This window comes from Notechis scutatus, chromosome 11, assembly GCF_049901735.1.
Source record: "Notechis scutatus isolate UNSWTSFEM ecotype Mainland chromosome 11, rNotScu1.2, whole genome shotgun sequence".
Lineage (NCBI taxonomy): Eukaryota > Metazoa > Chordata > Lepidosauria > Squamata > Elapidae > Notechis > Notechis scutatus.
Genome location: NC_142019.1, coordinates 2,763,428 through 2,783,564, shown reverse-complemented (window position 1 = coordinate 2,783,564; position 20,137 = coordinate 2,763,428). Strand labels below are relative to the sequence as shown.

Sequence of the window (20,137 nt, the reverse complement as noted above, 5' to 3'; positions counted from 1 at the left end):
TTATTTTGGCATCAGTTATATTGTATTTATGATGTGAACACAGGATAACTGGGACAGAGAGAGAGAGAGAAATCTCCAGAACCAGAAATGAGCAAATATTCAAGTATAGCCATAATGTGGACCTTGCATATTTCATAAATTATCAAGCCCAAATTATGATTTATGCATCACATTTTTCATCTTTTTAAATAGGACATTGATGTTGGAGGTCTTTCCTATACAATAATTGGTTTGAAAAAATATACAGAGTATAGCTTCAGAGTTGTGGCCTACAATAAACATGGTCCAGGAGTCTCTACTCAAGACGTTGTCATTCGTACACTGTCAGATGGTAAGTGTTTTCAAATTGTAGAAAGAATTCCTATGTATTTATTTGCATTTTATATATAACCAATTTGGTTTGGCTTCTTCATACTATATAGATCTAAATAGGAAGTTGTGCTGAAATCTTTTGGGAAAAATGGTTTCTTGGGCTTTTCCTTTGCATTTTCTATATTTTACTATTTTGTCTTCTATTTTTGGTATTGAGCAAAGTATCTTAAGAGACTATGTGTCTGTGTGTGTATGTACATATATCTTTGCTTCTAGCAATATGAGGTATTATCTTGACAATCTTTGTAGATATTACTCTGAAAATTTACACACACACTCACATGAATATTCAGTGAAATTGGGAGATCATGATAAAATCCACTTGCTTTTAAACTGGAACAACTGTAATTCATTTTTAATTTACATTGGGGATACAGTGCTCTCTGAGAGATGTTGAATTTTGAACCATATTTGAATAACTTCTTTTAATGTTTCTAGTTCCCAGTGCTGCACCCCAGAATCTAACACTAGAAGTGCAAAACTCCAAGGTAAGACACTTCTCTGTTTAGATGCGGGTGAAGCATCTGATTTTCTTCCTATGAATGTATGATTTGAATGTATGATGAATCAGCTATAGTTTATAAACTCCCTCCCCTTGGTTTTTTTTTTTTTTTGGGGGGGCTGAATAAATTCTCAATTTGCATGCTTAAAAGCAGCAGTAAACATTGACTGTACTAGCCCAGTGTACAAATAGTGAAGATTCACTATGGTGAAGAGTCATGTTAATGTTTCAGTATCTTGCAGAAATTATTGACACTACATACATACAATATTATTTGCAAGTTACATGGTTGGGTTGTTTCCAGGTACATCATTATAATGTCAGAGATATTAAGTTTATATATAATATTTCTAAGTATGTGTAAGTTATTTCTTGGACCAGTATAGTGGAGATTAATGAAGCATGACAATTAGCCTAATTTAACTTAGATAATATGATTTATAATGCCATTTAACTTCCCACAGAGCATTGTGATGCATTGGCAGCCTCCTCCCACAGGAACACATAATGGGCAAATTACTGGCTATAAGATTCGATACCGAAAAGTGATTCGCAAAAGTGATGTCACTGAAATCATTGTGGGGACACAACTTTCACAGCTCATTGAAGGTGAATAAGTTGGAATTCCCAATCTAAAAATAACCTAAACTACTGCAAGCTTCTTGTTTTAAGAAAAGAAGAGGGTCTATTATCAAAAAATAACCTTCTCTATCCTTGTAATATTTCTTTTGCTCAGGGAAGTCCTCTTAGTTTTAGTTTGTGGGTTCATCACAGATACTGCACTTTCAGTCAAGCCATCCTAAAGATTGGCGAGTGATTCTTATTTCTCAGAAAACCTCTCTTTAGTTCTTCCTTCTCTGTCCTTAAAGTAAGGCCTGGCCCATCTAGAAATGTCCCCGTAAATCAGATTTATCAGATAAGAATATTTTAACTCACATTTTAAATTGATTTGTTATGCCTTTGTCAAGGTGTTTTGTTTTTATAGAAAATGTTAAGACCATCCGCTATGGAAATAAAACGAGTAAATCATTTGAAACTCTTAGTTCTTCTATTTGCTGAAGGAAAATTACATATTCTTTTGCCACCGACATACAGGAAAGGTCACTGTAGTGTGTCGGTCCTTTCTTGCTTGACAGATAATAATTTATGGCAACTGAATCTCTTACAGCAAATATTAAGTCTTACAGCAAATATTGTTGATTTGTCCTGCTTAGCTGTGGGTTGTGCTCCAGTAACCATCAGGAAGATGAAAGGCCAAAACAAAAAGTATTTGTTTAACCAGATCTGTGTCAGCTGTGACTCAAATTATAACTTCGAAATAATAATAATCTCTTGAAGGTGCTTATTGGGGCACTTCGAAGTAACAGGATCATGGAACTATTGCTATTCTAATTAGAAGCAGAAAGCTTGCTTGCAATTAATATTGAATACTGTATTTCAGTATGATGTCTTTTATACTAGCTTTGGAACGAGGGACCGAGTACAGCTTCCGAGTGGCTGCTTTAACAGTCAATGGCACAGGAATAGCTACGGACTGGATATCAGCAGAAACATTTGAGAGTGACCTTGATGGTATGGATGCCAAGATTTAACAAGCTGGTCTACTTTATGAGGCTGAGAAACTATTTTATTTTTTATTCAGTTATTAAAGTTTTGTGCCGCCCATCTCCCCAATAAGGTGACTCTGTGGGGTATAATCATCGAAATAACTTGGTGACATCTCTTAAAAGTCTTTTAGGTTTATTATTTCTTGTCTTAACACATTTAAATAATAAGTTTTCTTCTTTGTAGAAACTCGTGTTCCAGAAGTGCCAAGTTCATTGCACGTCCGTCCACTTGTAACCAGTATTGTTGTCAGCTGGACCCCACCGGAAAACCAGAACATTGTGGTCAGAGGTTATGCCATAGGGTATGGCGTAGGCAGTCCCCACGCTCAGACCATCAAGGTGGATTATAAGCAACGATACTACACTATTGAAAATTTGGGTAATTATGTAAGATTTTAATCTGATACTTTGCTAAGTAACAATATAGCAATAGCACTTGGACATATCCCGCTTCACAGTGCTTTACAGCCCTCTCTAAGCAGTTTACAGAGTCAGCCTCTTGCCCCCAACAATCTGGCTCCTCATTTTACCCACCTTGGAAGAAGGGAAGGCTGAGTCAACGTCCAGCCTGGTGAGATTTGAACTGCCAAATTGCAGGCAGCCAGCAGAAGTATCCTGTAGTGCTGCACTCTAACCACTGTGCCACCGCGGCTCATCTATATAAAATATAAAATCAATGCTGATCAAAATGCTTGCTTTTTATGTCCTCATTTGGTATTAAAAGTGTTCTACCTCTATGTTCACTCTAGATTTCATGATGTATAGCAAAATGGATGTTAAGTTTCTTTCATTCTTGTTGTGGTGCCTGAGTTAGTATGATAAAGCTAAGAACATTTTATATGAATCTTGAACTATCTCTGAAAACAGATGTTTCTGTAGCGCTAAAGAATCTTGTGTTTACTAATAGAGTTATTTTTTTTTTCAGATCCCAGTTCCCATTATGTTATAACTTTGAAAGCATATAACAACGTTGGTGAAGGGATCCCTCTTTATGAGAGTGCAGTGACAAGAGCCTATACAGGTAAAGATGAGATAGCCTAAATCAGGGGTGTCCAACCTTGGCAACTTTAAGACTTGTGGACTTCAACTCCCAGAGTTCCTCAGCCAGCAAAGCTGGCTGAGGAACTCTGGGAGTTGAAGTCCACAAGTCTTAAAGTTGCCAAGGTTGGACACCCCTGGCCTAAATGGTTTAGCCAAAAATACATATTGGTGTACAAACTGTTTCTAGTTTGCTGGTGGCTTGTTTCTTTTTTCTGTGTTCGGAGATAATTTGCTGAACTGTTTTCTGAACAATGACTTTGAAATCTGGATCAGCGATGTTCTGATTTTCTTTACATAACCCCTGATATCAGTTCGGGACATTGGCCATGGCATGGATTATACATTCTTAAATTTGTTTGCTGAGCTTCCCAATCTACAGTATTATAATTGCAAGCAAGTTGGTATAAATGCATGTCAGTCAACAGCATGTTATGTTTTTCAATACTGTGTGTTGTTAGCATTCTTTAAACTAAAGGACCAATTGGGTTTTAAAAAAAAAACTTTTAAACATTGTAAGAAAGGCCAATCAATCAATCAATCAGAATAGAGCTGGACCTTGGAGGTCTTCCAGTCCAATCCCCTGTTCAAGCAGGAGTCCCTATACAATTTGAGATAAATGGCTGTCCAATCTCTTCTTAAAAACCTCCAATGATGAAGAACCCACAACTTCTGAAGGCAAGCCATTCCACTGGTTGATTGTTCTCACTGTTATGAAGTTTCTCCTTAATTCCAGGTTGCTTCTTTCCTTGATTAGTTTCCATCCATTGTTTCTTGTCTTGCCTTCTGGTGCTTTGGAAAATAAGTAGTTTGAAAGAAAACACTGATTTAGTATTTTATTGTTGGGCTGGTTGTTGTTGTTGTTTTTGCTAGATCTTAGTTCTTATAAAGATATTTTCTGAATGTTTTTCATCTTGCAGATACATACTTTCCTTTTAATACTAAGCATTAACACTGTACTTCTGTGTCACTGTCTGTTGGATGCTAATTCTACCTTGATTTTTCAGTTGAAATAAATTAATGTTTTAATGCAACTATAATATTGTATATTCTAATTAGTAAACTTTTTCAAATAAACACTGAAGATTTGAAAGTCATTGTCCTTGTTATCTTCAATAGCCTACTTAAATGCTAAATCCTGTAGAGTCTGCTGATGCCTTGTTTTTTTAAAAAAGAAGCAAAATAATCGCTGAGAACTTGTTTTGCTGGTGCCGTGTTGCCTATTAACTCTGGCTTTTCTCTCTTTTTCTCCACTCCTCACCTCTCATTTCATTGTATTGCCCTGCATTCCACCCTTTTGTTTCTATTCACGTATAACGCCACCTTTCTTTTTTATTGCAATACCCCACATTTTACCCATCAATTCTTTAGACACTTCTGAAGTTGATTTATTTGTTGTTAATGCTCCATACACTCCAGTGCCAGACCCCTCCCCCATGATGCCACCTGTGGGAGTTCAGGCTTCCATCCTGACCCATGACACCATTCGTATCACCTGGGCAGACAACTCTCTGCCGAAGAACCAGAAGGTTTCAGATGCCCGTTACTACACAGTCCGATGGAAAACCAACATTCCTGCAAACACAAAGTACAAGGTGAGAAAAATGGTAGATTTACAGGAATTTTGTCCAAACTTTCTGCAACTGAAAAAGAGATTCAATGTGTGTTTCCATGAGTGAGCAAGAGAAAGAGAGGAACAGGAATGAAATATTTACATTTTTATTTTCTGATTTTCATAGACAGCAAATACAACTACCTTAAGCTTCTTGGTCACTGGTTTAAAACCAAACACATTGTATGAGTTCTCTGTCATGGTGACAAAAGGCCGAAGATCAAGCACCTGGAGCATGACAGCACATGGCACTACTTTTGAGCAAGGTACCTTTTTTACAGGATTATGTTGTTACTTCCTTTGCTTTAACTTTTATAGAAAACACACGGAAGTATAAAGATCAGTGTCAGTTTAATTTAAATTTTCTTGCAGTTCCAACTTCTCCACCAAAAGATGTAACAGTGGTCAGCAAAGAAGGAAAGCCCAGAACTATAATTGTCAACTGGCAACCTCCATCTGAAGCCAATGGCAAAATTACAGGTGAAACATCTTTTGGATAAAATACAGGGATGACATGGTTACAACCAAATGAGAAGAAAGATATTAATTACATTAGATGCAGCTTTTTATCGATTGTAGTTATGTAATATTTTTTGTGCCAAAAGGGATGATTCAGTGGATGCAAAACAAATGCAACTTGCATGTACAGATGCCTTGGATTTGATTTCAGAAAGATACTTCAGAAGATGTAAGAGGACTTACATATGTAGTGCTTGTCTCCCAACTTCTTAAGTAGCTTCCCACCACTCCAGGCAGAGTTGCACAACAACTGTGGAGAGCAGCTGCTCAGTGTAGGAGAAGAAAAATCTACTTGACAGGGTTGCAAAGAGATGCTATATTTGTGCCCTTGGTGCTCTGAACCGCTTGGGGAATTGAATTGGAAGTACTATACAGCCTTACTACATATGTTTACAAACTCTTACACACTCAAAATTTGCCGGCTTGAAGCAACATCTGGAAGAAGGTGTACATTTCGTTGAGGCCTGGGCTAAAAGAAAATCAATGGATGGGGAGGGATCGTCTCACCCTCATTACACACACACACACTTTCCCAATGGCAATAATTCAAAAGACTACATCTTTTAACAGAAGAGATTGCAAGAAAACTTGAGATGTGTGAATTTTTCAGAGCTCGGAAATGTGCCTTCATAATTCGCAAACCCTCCTGTTTTTGTTGTGCAGGATACATAATATACTATAACACCGATGTCAATGCTGAAATACATGACTGGGTCATTGAACCTGTAGTAGGCAATAGACTGACCCACCAGATTCAAGAGCTGACCCTTGACACAGCGTATTATTTCAAGATCCAAGCCCGGAACTCCAAAGGCATGGGCCCCATGTCAGAGGCTGTACAGTTCAGGACACCTAAAGGTAAGTTGGAAAGGAAGGTTTTATTTTTCTGATTTAATATATGAGATAATCAATTGATGAGGAAAAGGGTTTCACTTGGTGCTGGGAGCTGTAAAACATTTTTTTTAAAGTAATTTTCTATCTGGGATTTTGGCTTTACTTTACCATGGTTAAAACATTTGACCACTATTTGTTAAAACATTTGCAATAAAGGAAAAGTGGATAGTATTTTTTCTGGTCATTTCTGTATGGTGAAAACCAGTCAGCAATAAACATAAAGGGTATTTTTGTTATAAGCAATATTTTGCATGTGTTTTTTTTAAGCAGATTGTTTATCAGGCACTGTCCTCATTAGAAGAACTGCTAATTATCTGAACTTGTGCGACGCAGTGGCCTCGAATGTTTTTGTTAGGAAATAAGTTTCTCTGATGTACCTAATGTACTGGCTGATCTGAAGAGCAGCTAATGCTTTCTGAAAAGCTTTAGCACAGGGGTGGGCAACCTTGTCTCTTTGAGGGATGGGTTCTCCCAGGATTCGTCTTTTGGGAGCTGGATTGGAGGCCGAGGTGTCCAGCGAGAGAAGTCCCATTTTTCTTTCTTCCTCACGCTTCTTTTCCTTCCTTGTTGTTGAGGAAAGCATGTGAATTGGCTCGTACGCTGCTTCTGAGGCAAAAGTTTGAGAAGATCTTTGGTCCTCGGAAAGGGTTTTGTCATTAGGCAAAAGTTGTTCACCTACTTTGCCGGTCCAGATAATCCTTAAGTTACAACCATTATAGTGCTGGTTATACATTGTGTCAACCATGTGACCCACCTGATTTTACAACCTTTTTAAAAGCAGTCATTAACAAAAGCAGGTTTTCAGCAGAACCATCGGAAAATGTGGTCACGTAGCTGTCAGAACTTTGAATTTGGGTAGTCCAGGGAGGCCCATCAGAATTTTGAACAGTCACTAAGTGATCAGGTCAGTAGTCGAGGACGCTGTAGTTGGGTCCATTTGAGTTTCATAGTGTCCAGTATGAGTTTCCTTTCCCATTTTCAGACATTATTCTTTCCATGTCAGTGAATTTTGGTCTCTTGTGTGCTTTTTCCCCTCTGCTTCCCTTGGTAGCGGAATCATCAGATAAAATGTCTAATGATCAAGGTAAACCAATAGATGTGCTTTATGTGTCGTGCTGTCTTTTATGAATAGTACTGTTCTTCTTGCGCTATTAAATGACAGGAGTCTTGTGAAATTTTAAAATATAAAAACTCGGAGCTTCTTTTGGTGAACAGCATATTTGCAATGTATGCAATTTTTTTCCCATCTAGAAGCAAAATTGTTGAAAATTAAAGCTGCACTTTTAAATTCTCTGTATGCCAGTACATTTTGCTCTTTTTAAAAATGAAAATAGTCCATTTAATGAGTAGACTTTTGACTTTTTAATCTTTTACTTTTTTTTACTTTTATAGTATTCTTTTATTTGTTAGAAGGCCGACAATATGTTGCAAAAATGATTTACATATAAATAAATAAGGATTTGTTTGTATACAGTCGTCAGAAACCGAAATCAATATACAATAGCTTTAAATAAATGAAAGCAAGAAGAAGAAGAATAAAGCCCCTCCGTGGCAAAGAATGATTGCATTCATTCAGCCTTGCATTCTCTTTGAAGTGACTCTCTCACTGCATTTGCCTCTTATCAGCCCCCTCAATGGACAGGAACATCTATCAACTGGAATTTGTCAAGAACTGAATGTTACATGGTTGTAGAGATTCCTACATGTGATCTGGGCTTTGTTAGAAAGGATTAAGCAGGGGGGTGGATAATCATAATGTGCCCACTTCCCTTCCGGATTTAATACGTCTTGAAAATACCTGCCATATCAGTGATTGAGTACGAGCTCTTGTAAGATAAGCATTAGCCTCCAGCTGTTCAGAAATGGGGGACAGGGAATTAGAAAAACAAAACAAAATTCTTATATGGGTGGAAAATTACATTTTGTCTTGTTATCAGAAAAGATTTAGGCTACTACATTATGGTTTGCATATCCGTGATTACAGAGATATACTCTCGCTATTAATATAATCGGTTTGACATTTTTAAATATAGTCTACAGTCTCTCTCGGAGTCTCTGTGTACGTCTGTATGTGGGTGTACTTGGAGAATGCATCTATCTTGGAGGTCAGACAGAAACTCAGAGACCATCCTGTTATTTGATGAGATCACAAAAAGGAGTGCAATTAACTCTTTAAGGTGTATTTTAGAGGTGGGGTGTTTTTTAGGGTTTTAACAGTGAGGATTGAAGCTAAAGTATTATGAGAATCAAACTGTTCCGATTTCCTCCTTTAACTCCCCCCCTCCCCCCAGCAAAAGTCCAAAATTTTTGCACTAAAATTCTTCAGCATAATAGTCTTAAATTCTCTGGTACAATTTAGGATCAATGTTTTTCAAAGGAAGGGCTCTTTTTTTTATTTCAGATGAGGATGGTTGGCCTATTAGAACCCTCCTGTTCCCATTCCTATCTTTTACTTTTGAAAAAAAAAAAGCAGTAATGATTTTCCTCTAAAATATTTCGGGGCAATGTAATCTCAAGCTGATTAGGTGCTGGGAAGCCACAAATTGCCCATCTGTGATCTGTGTAAAACCAAAAGAAAAATGTATTACATTTTGAAAAGTGAACAAGATGAGATAGTCAAAACCCTTAACATGGTTAAAATTTTATTTTCCAGCATTGGGATCTACAGGAAAAGGAAATCGACCATTGGATGTTGGAACAGATTATAAAACACCCCTCAGTGGTAAGTATCTTCTCATCTCTGTTGAGAGCCAAGAGCTTGAAATAATTCATGTTACAATTTCCCCAAAAGATAGTGTGTGTTTTTCAGGTCAATGTCAAAGGCTTATTAGAGAAAAACTCAGCTGAAATTCCCAACAAGGCAGGCTGCATAACATGATTTTTATTTAGCTTAAGCAATAATTTTAAATTCTTTCATTTCAATGCAAATTACAGCTCTAAAATCATTTCGGATGTTTTTTGTGTTCTTTCTTAGGAAGCAACAGCCCTCATGGCAGCCCCTCCCCACTAGAATACAATATGCTCCTGATCATAATTGTGTCTGTGGGAGTGATCACCATTGTGGTTGTGGTGATTGTTGCTGTATTTTGCACTCGAAGGACCACCTCTCACCAGAAGAAGTAAGATTTTGTTTTCCTTTGCCCTGGGTGGAAGGGTGTGCATGTCTTTCTGCTGGTTTCAGGGATATGGGTGTGATTTACAATGAAGGCAAAATAAAAGGCACAATAAAGTTGCTCATTTGTGCTTTTGTGGACTTAAATTTTAGGGTTTTCTCACATAAAGATTCTGTGCCAGTTTAACAGCTCTAGACTTTCTCCAATTCTATAATATGAACAGTGTTAGAGGGTGAACTAATGTATTCAGATAATATGTAATAATAGTTAATAATAGTTTGGGCGTGGCTTGGTGGGCGTGGCAGGAGAAGGATACTGTAAAATCTCCAGTCAGAGGTGGGATTTGCCAGTTCTCCAAACTACTCAAAATTTCCACGACTGGAACTGGTCAGAACCTGCTGAATACCACCTCTGGTTCGGATGCAGTATAGTCGAAACCATTTCAGAACCCTATTTTGTGTGGATGGGTATGTTTGGTTTTTTTTTAGCTGCTCTGCCTCTGTTTCTCCATGGTAGGAACATTTCTACCAGTCTCTCCCTTCCCTGATAACTTAGCTTCAGGTCTTACTAGAAAAATGCTAATTTGACTGTTTTGGAGTTTCCTTACCCAACACCTGGGCAAAACTAGTTGAAGTGGAATTGATCATTTTGACCTCTCTTCAGCATAAGAGACAATCATGCAAATCTATCAGGCTTCTAGTGTTTTATTTTTCTTTCTTTCTGTTTGTTCGCACAGAAGTAGATCAGATCAGGAAATGGATCATGCAGGAAGACTAAAACTATACTTTATTGAGATAGGCTATAGTGACAAAAATCTTGCGGTCTTAACAGCTTCTGGATGACTTCTTCAAGATTATCTCCGTGGCGTCTTCCTTCTCCTTCTGCATGAAGTATAGATGAAGTGGTTTTCGTTGCTACACAATATACAGCAGTTAGTGGCAGGATAGTTCTCAGTATATAAGGTCAGCAGAAGTGAAAGCAGTAGCTGTTTGCCTTCAAGCTGCTTCTCAGAGCTGGAGAGGTGGAATTGACTTTGGCATCCAATAAGATACGCAAGGACACTTCCCACTATTTTCGGATGAGCACTTGGAAAGAAAAAGTGAAGATCCTTCATGCACAATATAAGACATACTAAGGAAGAATGTTTGTGGGTCAGGGTTGAAATGAGGGCTCCTTGGTCCTCTCTGAGCTGGGTTGTTCGCACTGATGATGGTACTTAGTTTAGATAATAAAACGTCTGCAAGGAAACACCAAAGACCTTCACAAAACATACTAGCGGGCAGTGTTATACTTCACAGAGATACTTTTGTAGAAGATAACTCTTGCAGGAAAATTGGATAAGTGATTTGTTTTTTCCCTTTTAAAGAAAACGAGCTGCTTGTAAATCCGTGAATGGGTCTCATAAATACAAAGGCAATTCCAAAGACGTCAAGCCACCGGATCTTTGGATCCATCATGAGAGGCTGGAGCTGAAGCCTATTGACAAATCTCCAGATCCCAATCCAATCATGACTGACACCCCAATCCCTCGTAATTCCCAAGACATCACCCCTGTTGACAATTCTATGGACAGCAATATTCATCAGAGACGCAACTCCTACAGAGGTGAGAGGACGGTGAGCTTATCGTTCGTTTCACTGCCGAACCTGGTGGTTCTTTCCTAACATGGACAGAAAGACAAGCAGAACCTGACCTTTGTTCTCCTGAATCCAGGGCACGAGTCCGAGGACAGCATGTCCACCCTGGCAGGAAGAAGAGGGATGCGACCAAAGATGATGATGCCGTTTGATTCTCAACCTCCTCAGCGTAAGTCTAGCTTCAGGGGGGTGACCTCCCAAAGCCACCTTGATTAAGTCAAACATTTCTGGTTCCATCTCACCCATATAAGGTTACCTTGAAGTTCATGCAAAGCAATAACTACCAAATGCCCTTAATCTTAAGAGCACTAAATAAATAAACTCCTGGCTAAATAGCCTGTTTACCTTTTCCTTCAACGTTGACTTCAACCCCCAGGCCTTCCCTGCTTTTGTAGATTCATCTGCCCTGACTGTGGGCATGTCATGCAGATATTCTGAGAAGAATAGCCCCTATTATATCACAGGCTAGACTTATGCCAGGAAATGAATGGCCTTGGACTTTTCGCCTTGCCTTAGTATAGGGATGCAATCTCTGGATCTCCATAGCAATATGCTAATGACAAGCCTGGTGGATTTAAATAACAAATATTGCCAACTAAATGGAATTTGCAGAGCCATTGTATATGGATGGCAGGGCCAGGAGATGTCATGTGCAATTGAGGGTTCTATCAATTTAATCTATTTAAGTATAATGGACTAGATAAATGGCGGAACCATAGAAATCAGTGCCAGACTGCATTTGTAAATTAGCCAGATCCTGCTAATACCTATTACAAATCATGTACACAAGTACTAGAAGAAGCTGAGGGAAACAGTTTTTCTTTCAGCAGAGTTAGTTGAGATCCTCCGTTTATCATAACTGATGTAATTACGGTGATACCATACTAATTTGTGCGTCATGAAATTGCACAGATTTTAGACGGTTTTATTTTTCTTTGAAAGAGCTGGGAAAGCACTAGAGAGAAACATATGTATTTCGGCTGTGAAGGTTACAAGATTGGAGGTGAAGAAAGGGACAAGTTTATGCTTGATGGTTCCCCAACTCAGGGTGGTGAAACAGTAAGAACAATATTTTGAGGAATTGAGGCAAGGAGAAGATGCCTATAACTAATTAATCATTGTGATCTAAAAGGTATTTCAGAAACGCTGACGGCGATAAAAATCCAAATGTCATACTTTCCATCATGAAGGTGAACCATTTTTATATGCAATAGTCAGACTAACATGAATTGGTAAGGGTAGAGATATTTTTACAGAGTTACTTTCTCCCCTGTAGAGTAAGAAAACTGTCTTTCCAAGTTGAAATGCTTGAAATGCTTCATAATTTTGCAAATCCTTGCTTTTTTCCTCAACCTTAACAAAGGGAGATTAATAACATTCCTTCCTTTTCAGAAATTATTTCTTCCTATCATAGTGTTCTGTTAATGCATTTGCGTTCTTTTTACTGGAAAACTAAGCTTTATTACGGCCAAAGGCTGGCATAGAATAATAGAACCAATAACATGAGAATGGTTGAATTACTGAGTTTGTTGTAATCTATACTCTTTATTTTATTCCAGTCTGCAATATATCAAAGCTACTCATTATAAAATACATTGCAGGTTTATCATTTATCATGGTCTCACAGCTATATTCCCTTCCATTGGCAGTATGGGAACAGTGAATAGCTTAACTAAAGCAAGCAGAAAGTAATGGATTTGCAGTCAGCTTAATTAAAACTTCGGATTTCTCAGTTGATTTCAACACAGGAATTGATCTACACAGATAGTGAAAATATGATCCTTTAAGGTTACTTAAGGATTGGAGATTTATAAATGAACTCAGCAGTAGCATGAGTGCAGAAATTGTGAACTGAAGGGAAATTGTAGTATTAATGATCAATGATTACAAGTAGTTAGTGTGTTTCTGTACACTTTAAATCAAGCTCATAAACCTACAATTTTATGTTAAATAATGCACACAATTACTTTTATATAATACCATAAACTTGGAGACACTTTGTTCAAAATTACCCATCCCTAATTATGATCCAACGCATAGCTGCCAATTCATCCTCAGAGACCATAATTCCTCTTTGTTCGCATATAGCGGAAACTTCAGTTTGATCATCTGTGCTTCAATCTCACATCTCACCTCAACCAGTAAGTTTCCTTTGAAGTAAATCCGATGTTTTTCAGCACCCAAACAGCCAGCATCTGCAATTCTTGCTTCCTAATGTTTGCATCCCTGGGAATTTCTTGACAGAATAGTATCTCTTCTTCTAGGAATCTGGAACCGGGCGTCCTAGTCTCTCTACCTGTTTGTTTCAATGCCTTTTTGTTGATGAAAGTAGGGGCGGGGGGGGGGGGCTTCACTTTGGCCCGCATGCCGGTTGGTCTTTGTGTTAAGCTTTGTTTTTCTGTTTTATGTTCATTCGCAGCTGTGGTTAGTGCTCATCCCATCCATTCCCTTGATAACCCTCACCATCATTTCCACTCCGGCAACCTCGCTTCTCCAACCTGCAACTATCTCCATCATCAGGCAAACCTATGGCCAGTTGGCACATCTGTGTCCCATTCAGACAGGGCTAATTCCACAGGTGAGAAGAACGGTCCATTTTGGGAGCTCCACCCTTGGCAAAAGAACCCTGAGGGCCAGAACCTCCTATGAACTAATGGCAAATACCAAACGACATGTTTTGGGTGGCCGTCTCTAGCCCAAAGCTACCGAACTCAGAAGGTTGTATCTGCCGATCGAACTAATTGTGTGTTCCTTTTTTCCTATTGTAGTAGCACACATTGTAGATGGATTTGTTTTGTTTTGCTGCGCTGTTCTGTTGGAGTCAAACTAGCCCTCTAGACTCTCTAAGCTCTGAGAATAAGGTTGTCATTTCTGTGTTTTTTCAACAAATGGCTCATTTAAGCGCTTAGAATTTTATTTAATCTTGGATCTGATGGTAATTCAGTTTCTCTGTTGAGAATTTAGATTTGCATAATTTGCTCTCTTTATTATTAAAGCTGCAAATAATGACAATACTCCCTTATTTAATTGTAGAGCGCTAGTAGCATCTGATTTAATTGATTCAACATCAAGAGAACCCATTTTTGCACCAAATATAGAAAAACTAACAGCTTAGAGGTATCTAAACCTAGCATTAATAAAAACCACTTGAAAGCTAGGCAACTAAGAAATCTCCAGACAGTTCACTAAAGGATGAATCAGTTAGCAGATTCAGTGGTGATTTAGAAAGCTGAATATATTATTTGTTTTGTTTTGATTCAGTGATGGGATCACATGCTAAGCTTTTTTCAAAACAAACTTAACTCTTTATAGAGCCTAAATAAAAAGCATAAAACTTTTAGCAGCAGTGTAGAGTTATGGTATAAGTGCTTTGGGGTGACTTTCTCATTCTCTCAGTTTGTTGGCCTTCTTTGGAACTAAAGAGAGTTTGTGACCCAACTAACACCACTGAAGGTGCCTGGCATTTTCAAGGACTCTCTGAGGTAGCTAACCATTCATTTCCTTCCCCCATCTCCAGAATCTGTTCGAAACACACCTAGCACCGATACCATGCCAGCGTCTTTGTCTCAGACATGTTGTGCCGATCACCAAGAGCCAGAAAGTGCTTCAGCATCCTACCTGCCCAGTACCCAGGAAGAGGAGACAAGCCAGAACCTGCCCACTGCCCATGTCCGTCCCTCTCATCCTCTGAAGAGCTTTGCTGTGCCAGCCGTCCCGCCCACTGGCAGCACTTACGACCCTGCCTTGCCAAGCACACCTTTATTATCACAGCAAGGTGAGTGCGGGAGAGTGAAAGTTTAACATGATCTTCTAGATCAGAGTTTTCTTTTTTTTAAACTTCCCGAATTCTCCAGCCAGCATGTGTGGAATTGAAATCCTCGTGTCTCAAAAGTTGCAAAATGTGCTGATCTAGAGGCAAATGTCGGAGCTTCTTTGAAGTTTTTGGCAGCTGCGACAAAATTACAATTACTCTAGAACAGGGGTGTCAAATGCGTGGCCCTTGGTGGTCATGCCCACCCCCGTTGTAGTGAAGGGGAAAAAAGTTGTGATGCCACATGCCATTATATACGTTTGTCAATTAAAAGATTGACTATGATTATAATTGTGTCAAGCTTCTAGCCATCCAGTTCATTCAGTGAAGACAGCATCAATTGGAACTCTAGGAAGGACTCGGCCTCCAATGCCAGTCGTGGTCCCAAGTGCCCCTGAAGTGCAGGAAACCACAAGGATGCTTGAAGACACAGAAAGTGTAAGTGTGCTTCTGGGCGATAGCCTGGTCATGCTATATCATATTTGACTTGGTGCCGATACATAGCTGTAAAAATAATAAAAATGAGACCCTTCTACTGCACACTGTAAGCAGAAAGAAAATAGACCAGAAACAGATAGTTCTTGACTTATAAAACACAAGCGGGACCAGAATTTCCGTTGCCAAGCAAGGAGGTTGTTAAGTGAATAACGTCCAATTTCACAACCTTTTTGGCACATTTATTAAGTAAATCACTTCAGCTGTTAAGTGAATCACACTGTCATTAAGCAAAGCCAGCTTCCCCCATTGACCTGCTTTTCAAAAGCCAGCCAGCCAGCCAGGAAGATCGCAAATGCTGTCCTAAGGTTTTTTTTCCAGTGCCATTGTAACTCTGAATGGTTGCTACACAAAAGATTGTAAGTCGAGGAGAACCTAAGTAAACCTAAATATTATAGCTGGTCAAGTTTTATGGATAGGGTTTCTCTGGTCTGAAGCACTTCCTGATCCATCTCTCCTGTCAATCAGCGGAGCGCACTCTGTCCTTTTTAACTGAAGTTGGGGACCACCTCTTAAAAGCTAGGAGCCTTGGTGCCAAGTGCAAGCCATCCTTTAGCCTCTAGGAAGGTACCCTTGGATCACAACACTGCAGCCCAAGCTTTTGAAAAGCCAATGACAATTAACTACAGGATATATTAAGCATTTATAAGGTGCACTATTGTTAAATTGCTCCCATCTTTGGTTCATCAATAATGATGCATTTCTGCTCTTCAGTAGCTGTTCCCTTTTGGCTGCGCAATGTCAAATTTCAAAGATCTGAAGTGGCATTGCTAAGCCTTCTAAAACGCCAGTTAAATGGGTTTGGCAGGACTGTTCCGAATGCACCAATGGTTTAATTTGGCCTTTGTATATAATAGCAAAATTTGGAGAGGCCATTAAATGTGAATCATTGCTCCATAACTATTATCGTGGGTGCAGGAAAGTTGCCTGCTTCTTTTCTCCAGTCCCATCACTTTTTGTTCTCAGTTCATCATTTTTAATCTCATTTATGTGGTGTCTTCTGGAGCTGTCCCTGCCACCTTCACCTTTCCCTACAAAACAAAAATTGGAATGGGCCCGTTTTGGCAGCAACAAATCACCTAGCAATCTGGCCTGACTGCCCAGTGCTACTTTAAAACCATTGGCAAGGTGGCACAGTGGTTAGAATGAAGTATTGAGGGCTAACTCTGCCCACAGCCAGGAGTTTGATCCCGATAAACTCAAAGTTCACTCCGTCTTCCATCCTTCCATGGTCGATGTAGGAGATGACCAGACTGAGCCCGAGGTAGGAGTCATCAGTGATCAGTCCCGAGTCCCTTCATGCCCCACCTTGAATTCTTTTATCTCTTATCTACCACCAATTTGCTTTGGCTGTTAGTAGTTCAGGTTCTTGTCCAGAGCTTTAGCTTGCAATAAACCTTCACAACCATTTGAACTGCCTGGATCTTCCGACTTCCCTGGCACTAGACAGTCAGTGAAAGGACCTAAATTATTGGGGACAATACGCTGACGCTGTAAACCGCTCAGACAGGGCTGTGAAGCACTGCGAGCAATATATAAGTCTTACGCGCTATTGCTGTTGGCTGCCCTCTTCCTTCCTCTGCCTCCCACAGGACAGCTCATCTTGTCCAATAAACCTGTTAAATCTCCTGCAGAATTACGAACCGGATGAACTCACCAAAGAGATGGCCCACCTGGAAGGACTCATGAAGGACCTTAACGCCATCACCACTGCGTGATCGCCTTCCCCAAGGAATGACTCCAAACCCCCAGGCCTTGGGACTTCGCCTTGGAGCACAAGGAAATGTATAAAGACTAGGGGACAGCACAGAAGGAGACCTGCCCCACCGGCTGCAGCACCCTCGGGGGGGGGGGTGTCCCCCTTCTGGTTAACCAAGTGGCTCTTCGAGTTCATTGGCCTGGAACGGAACAACCTCTCTGAAGGTTGTTGGGGATTTCCGCTTCTCGCTGCGGTGCTGATGCTGACATGAACCAGGAGTGGGGCGACGTCTCAGGGGATGAAAACCAGCATCCAGGCAAAAGTTAGCGTTCATCGGAGGCAGCTTTTGTCTCGCTGCTGCGACCTTCCCTGCTTTTTCAGTGTTGGACGTTCACATTTATGTACAATTTTTATTTGTGTGTTTTTATTTTATTGTATCTTTTTTTTTTATTAAAAAGTGTAACCTGACAGAAAAAAAAGAAAAGAAAAGAAATTTGTGTTGTTTCCCCCCAAAGTCCAGACGGACATCCGATTGCTTGTTCTATTGTGTATGCGGGAATTCATTGCCAGTGTGGATTTGTTTGTTTGGATTTCTTTTCTCTCTCTCTTTTTTTTTAAAGCGTGTATAATCCTGTCACCTTCCAGCAGTTGTAATCCATGGCCTTGGGGTATGCTGCATTGATTTTTGTAAGCTCTTTTTATTTTTATATTATAATAATTCAAAAAGCCTGATCCTTTCTCATCACTGTGAGGTTAACTATCTGTTTGGATTGAAATGTAACACGGAGCAAACTGTTTTTTGTTTTTCTGCTTTTGAGCGTTTTCAGTGCAGGAGTAGAATAAGTAAGCCTTGGGCTGGGAGCCACGAGCTTCATTGTTTACAGGGGACAATGCAACGCAACACAACGTTATCCGTCAGACTCGTTTAAGCCATCCCCTGCAATAGGCCCAGTTGTGACTTATAATAAATTATTGTTACGAGTAATTTCCCCGATCGCAGTGACTTGGAAAAAGTAACACAGTATTCTGAAGGATGGCTGCGATGTAACTCTTATCTGCAGTTATTCACTTTTGTCATTACCTCTGTCCGTCCAAGGCCTTACCAAAAGAGAAAGTGAGCTGCACACCTGTGGCTCCGAAGATACCATATCAACCAGGCCCGGTTCATCAAAGGGAATTGTAAAAAATAAGAATGAAGACTTAAAAGTTGTCGTCTCCTTTGTAAATTCATCCTTTAGTCCACGGGTGTCCAACCTTGGCGACTTTAAGACTTGTGGACTTCAACTCCCAGAATTCCCCAGCCAGGGTGGCTGGGGAATTCTGGGAGTTAAGTCCACAAGCCTTAAAAAGTCCTCATGGTTGGACACACCTGCTTTAATCTGTTTCTTGCCAATTGTAAAGGGAATTGCATTCAACAAAACCCTCTCATAAATGTTGGGTCCTTTAAACTCAGATACCACAATGTATCTTAGCAACACAGCTCTTATTGTTTGAATGTTTGATTTCAAGAGTTGTGTCCTTCCGGATATTTGCGTTGAAGTGGGAGTTCCAGATACTTTAGCATACAAAGATCAGACACAAGCTATGGCTCACACTTGGCTTATACTTGATCATTGTATGCTTAAGTATTTGGAATAAGACTCTTATGTAGCTGTAGATCATCTTCAAGGTTTGATTGTGTTGTACTACAATCAAAACAAATTAACTTTGCAGGAGAGAGGGGGGGAAATGTAGGTGTGTATGTTTGTGACTCAGGTGCTGCCCGAGCCGGTAGAAGAAAGGAGTGGGTTGGGAGAGATAAATAAATTCCTAATAAACTGGTAAAATTGCATTTTCTCTTTGTGTTTGCTGCCCATAATCATACTGTTCTCTGCCATCTTCTATGATAAACATGCTAAAAAAGTAATATTTTTTTTTTTAAAAAAAACAGCATTGGGTATCTCATGCTAGCTTAAAAAGAGATTGAAAAATGGGAGGCTTTGGTTTTCTTTTTATTGCAACCAACATAATTGGTCCAAGTGATATTGGAGCCATGGTGGTGCAGTGATTAGAGTGCAGCATTGCAGCCTAATTCTGTCTACTGCGAGCAGTTCGATCCTGACCGGCTCCAGGTTGACTCAGCCTTCCGTCCTTCCAAGGTCGGTAAAATGAGAATCCAGATTGTTGGGGGGCAAGAGGCTGACACTGTAAACCACTTAGGACTGTAAAGCACTATGAAGCAGTATGCAAGTCTAAGTGCTATTGCTGTTGTTCCAAGTCCAGTGATAACAAGATTTTGATAGGATGGCATCAGTTAGAGATTTTGTAAGTTATTTTAACTTCCTATATGATCAAAGCTTAGGTTGCATGTTGCTAGCAATTCAAGTTGGCTTATGTTATCTCCAATTGTACAGAGAAGAATTTATTTTTAGGAGCAGGTAAGAAGAGAGCTACATCACCCTTCCTCCGTCTCTCTGTCCATCCCATTTATCATTTTTTTCCACGCTTTTTTCCTTCCTTCCCTTCCAGCTCAGCCTTTGTTTGCACCCATGAGCTGAAACTAATTCATTCTGATTAGCCCCTGTCTAGCATGAGCGTTAAGAACTGCCACGCTGAATCCAAACAAGCCATCTATTTTTTAAAATAATGTTTTTGCAATTATATAATAAGAAGTGCCATGAAAACTCAAAGTAAACCACCTTAGTGCTCTGTCTTCCAACAGTAACCCTCAGAGGCAATTCATGCTGTTTACGGTTAGGGTGTAAATTTCTGTCCACTATGTCTTTTCAGTCTAGTGCGTTAATGTGATCCTCCTATTTGCTTGGAGGTGGAGCAATTAATACATTTTTTAAAAAAGGT

General features: G+C 39.5%; 1 protein-coding gene across 10 annotated transcripts in view; it reads left to right on the top strand.

Annotated features, from left to right (window-relative positions):
* NEO1 (neogenin 1) overlaps nucleotides 1–19,125 on the top strand; it is a 61,717-nt gene extending 42,592 nt beyond the window's left edge. For 2 of the 10 annotated variants that reach the window (XM_087972576.1, XM_087972573.1), the window contains exons 11-29: nucleotides 193–331; nucleotides 811–860; nucleotides 1,339–1,483; nucleotides 2,336–2,446; nucleotides 2,666–2,860; nucleotides 3,407–3,502; nucleotides 4,891–5,114; nucleotides 5,259–5,397; nucleotides 5,504–5,611; nucleotides 6,314–6,508; nucleotides 7,596–7,628; nucleotides 9,198–9,266; nucleotides 9,519–9,663; nucleotides 11,024–11,262; nucleotides 11,371–11,463; nucleotides 13,714–13,872; nucleotides 14,812–15,069; nucleotides 15,407–15,543; nucleotides 17,235–19,125. In XM_087972576.1, the coding sequence (XP_087828702.1) occupies nucleotides 193–331; nucleotides 811–860; nucleotides 1,339–1,483; nucleotides 2,336–2,446; nucleotides 2,666–2,860; nucleotides 3,407–3,502; nucleotides 4,891–5,114; nucleotides 5,259–5,397; nucleotides 5,504–5,611; nucleotides 6,314–6,508; nucleotides 7,596–7,628; nucleotides 9,198–9,266; nucleotides 9,519–9,663; nucleotides 11,024–11,262; nucleotides 11,371–11,463; nucleotides 13,714–13,872; nucleotides 14,812–15,069; nucleotides 15,407–15,543; nucleotides 17,235–17,318 (2,619 nt within the window). In that variant the 3' untranslated portion in view covers nucleotides 17,319–19,125. The remainder of the gene's footprint in view (nucleotides 1–192; nucleotides 332–810; nucleotides 861–1,338; nucleotides 1,484–2,335; nucleotides 2,447–2,665; nucleotides 2,861–3,406; nucleotides 3,503–4,890; nucleotides 5,115–5,258; nucleotides 5,398–5,503; nucleotides 5,612–6,313; nucleotides 6,509–7,595; nucleotides 7,629–9,197; nucleotides 9,267–9,518; nucleotides 9,664–11,023; nucleotides 11,263–11,370; nucleotides 11,464–13,713; nucleotides 13,873–14,811; nucleotides 15,070–15,406; nucleotides 15,544–17,234) is intronic. The other 8 variants (XM_087972577.1, XM_087972579.1, XM_087972578.1 and 5 more) reach the window with 5 other exon arrangements.
* The last annotated feature ends 1,012 nt before the right edge of the window (nucleotides 19,126–20,137 follow it).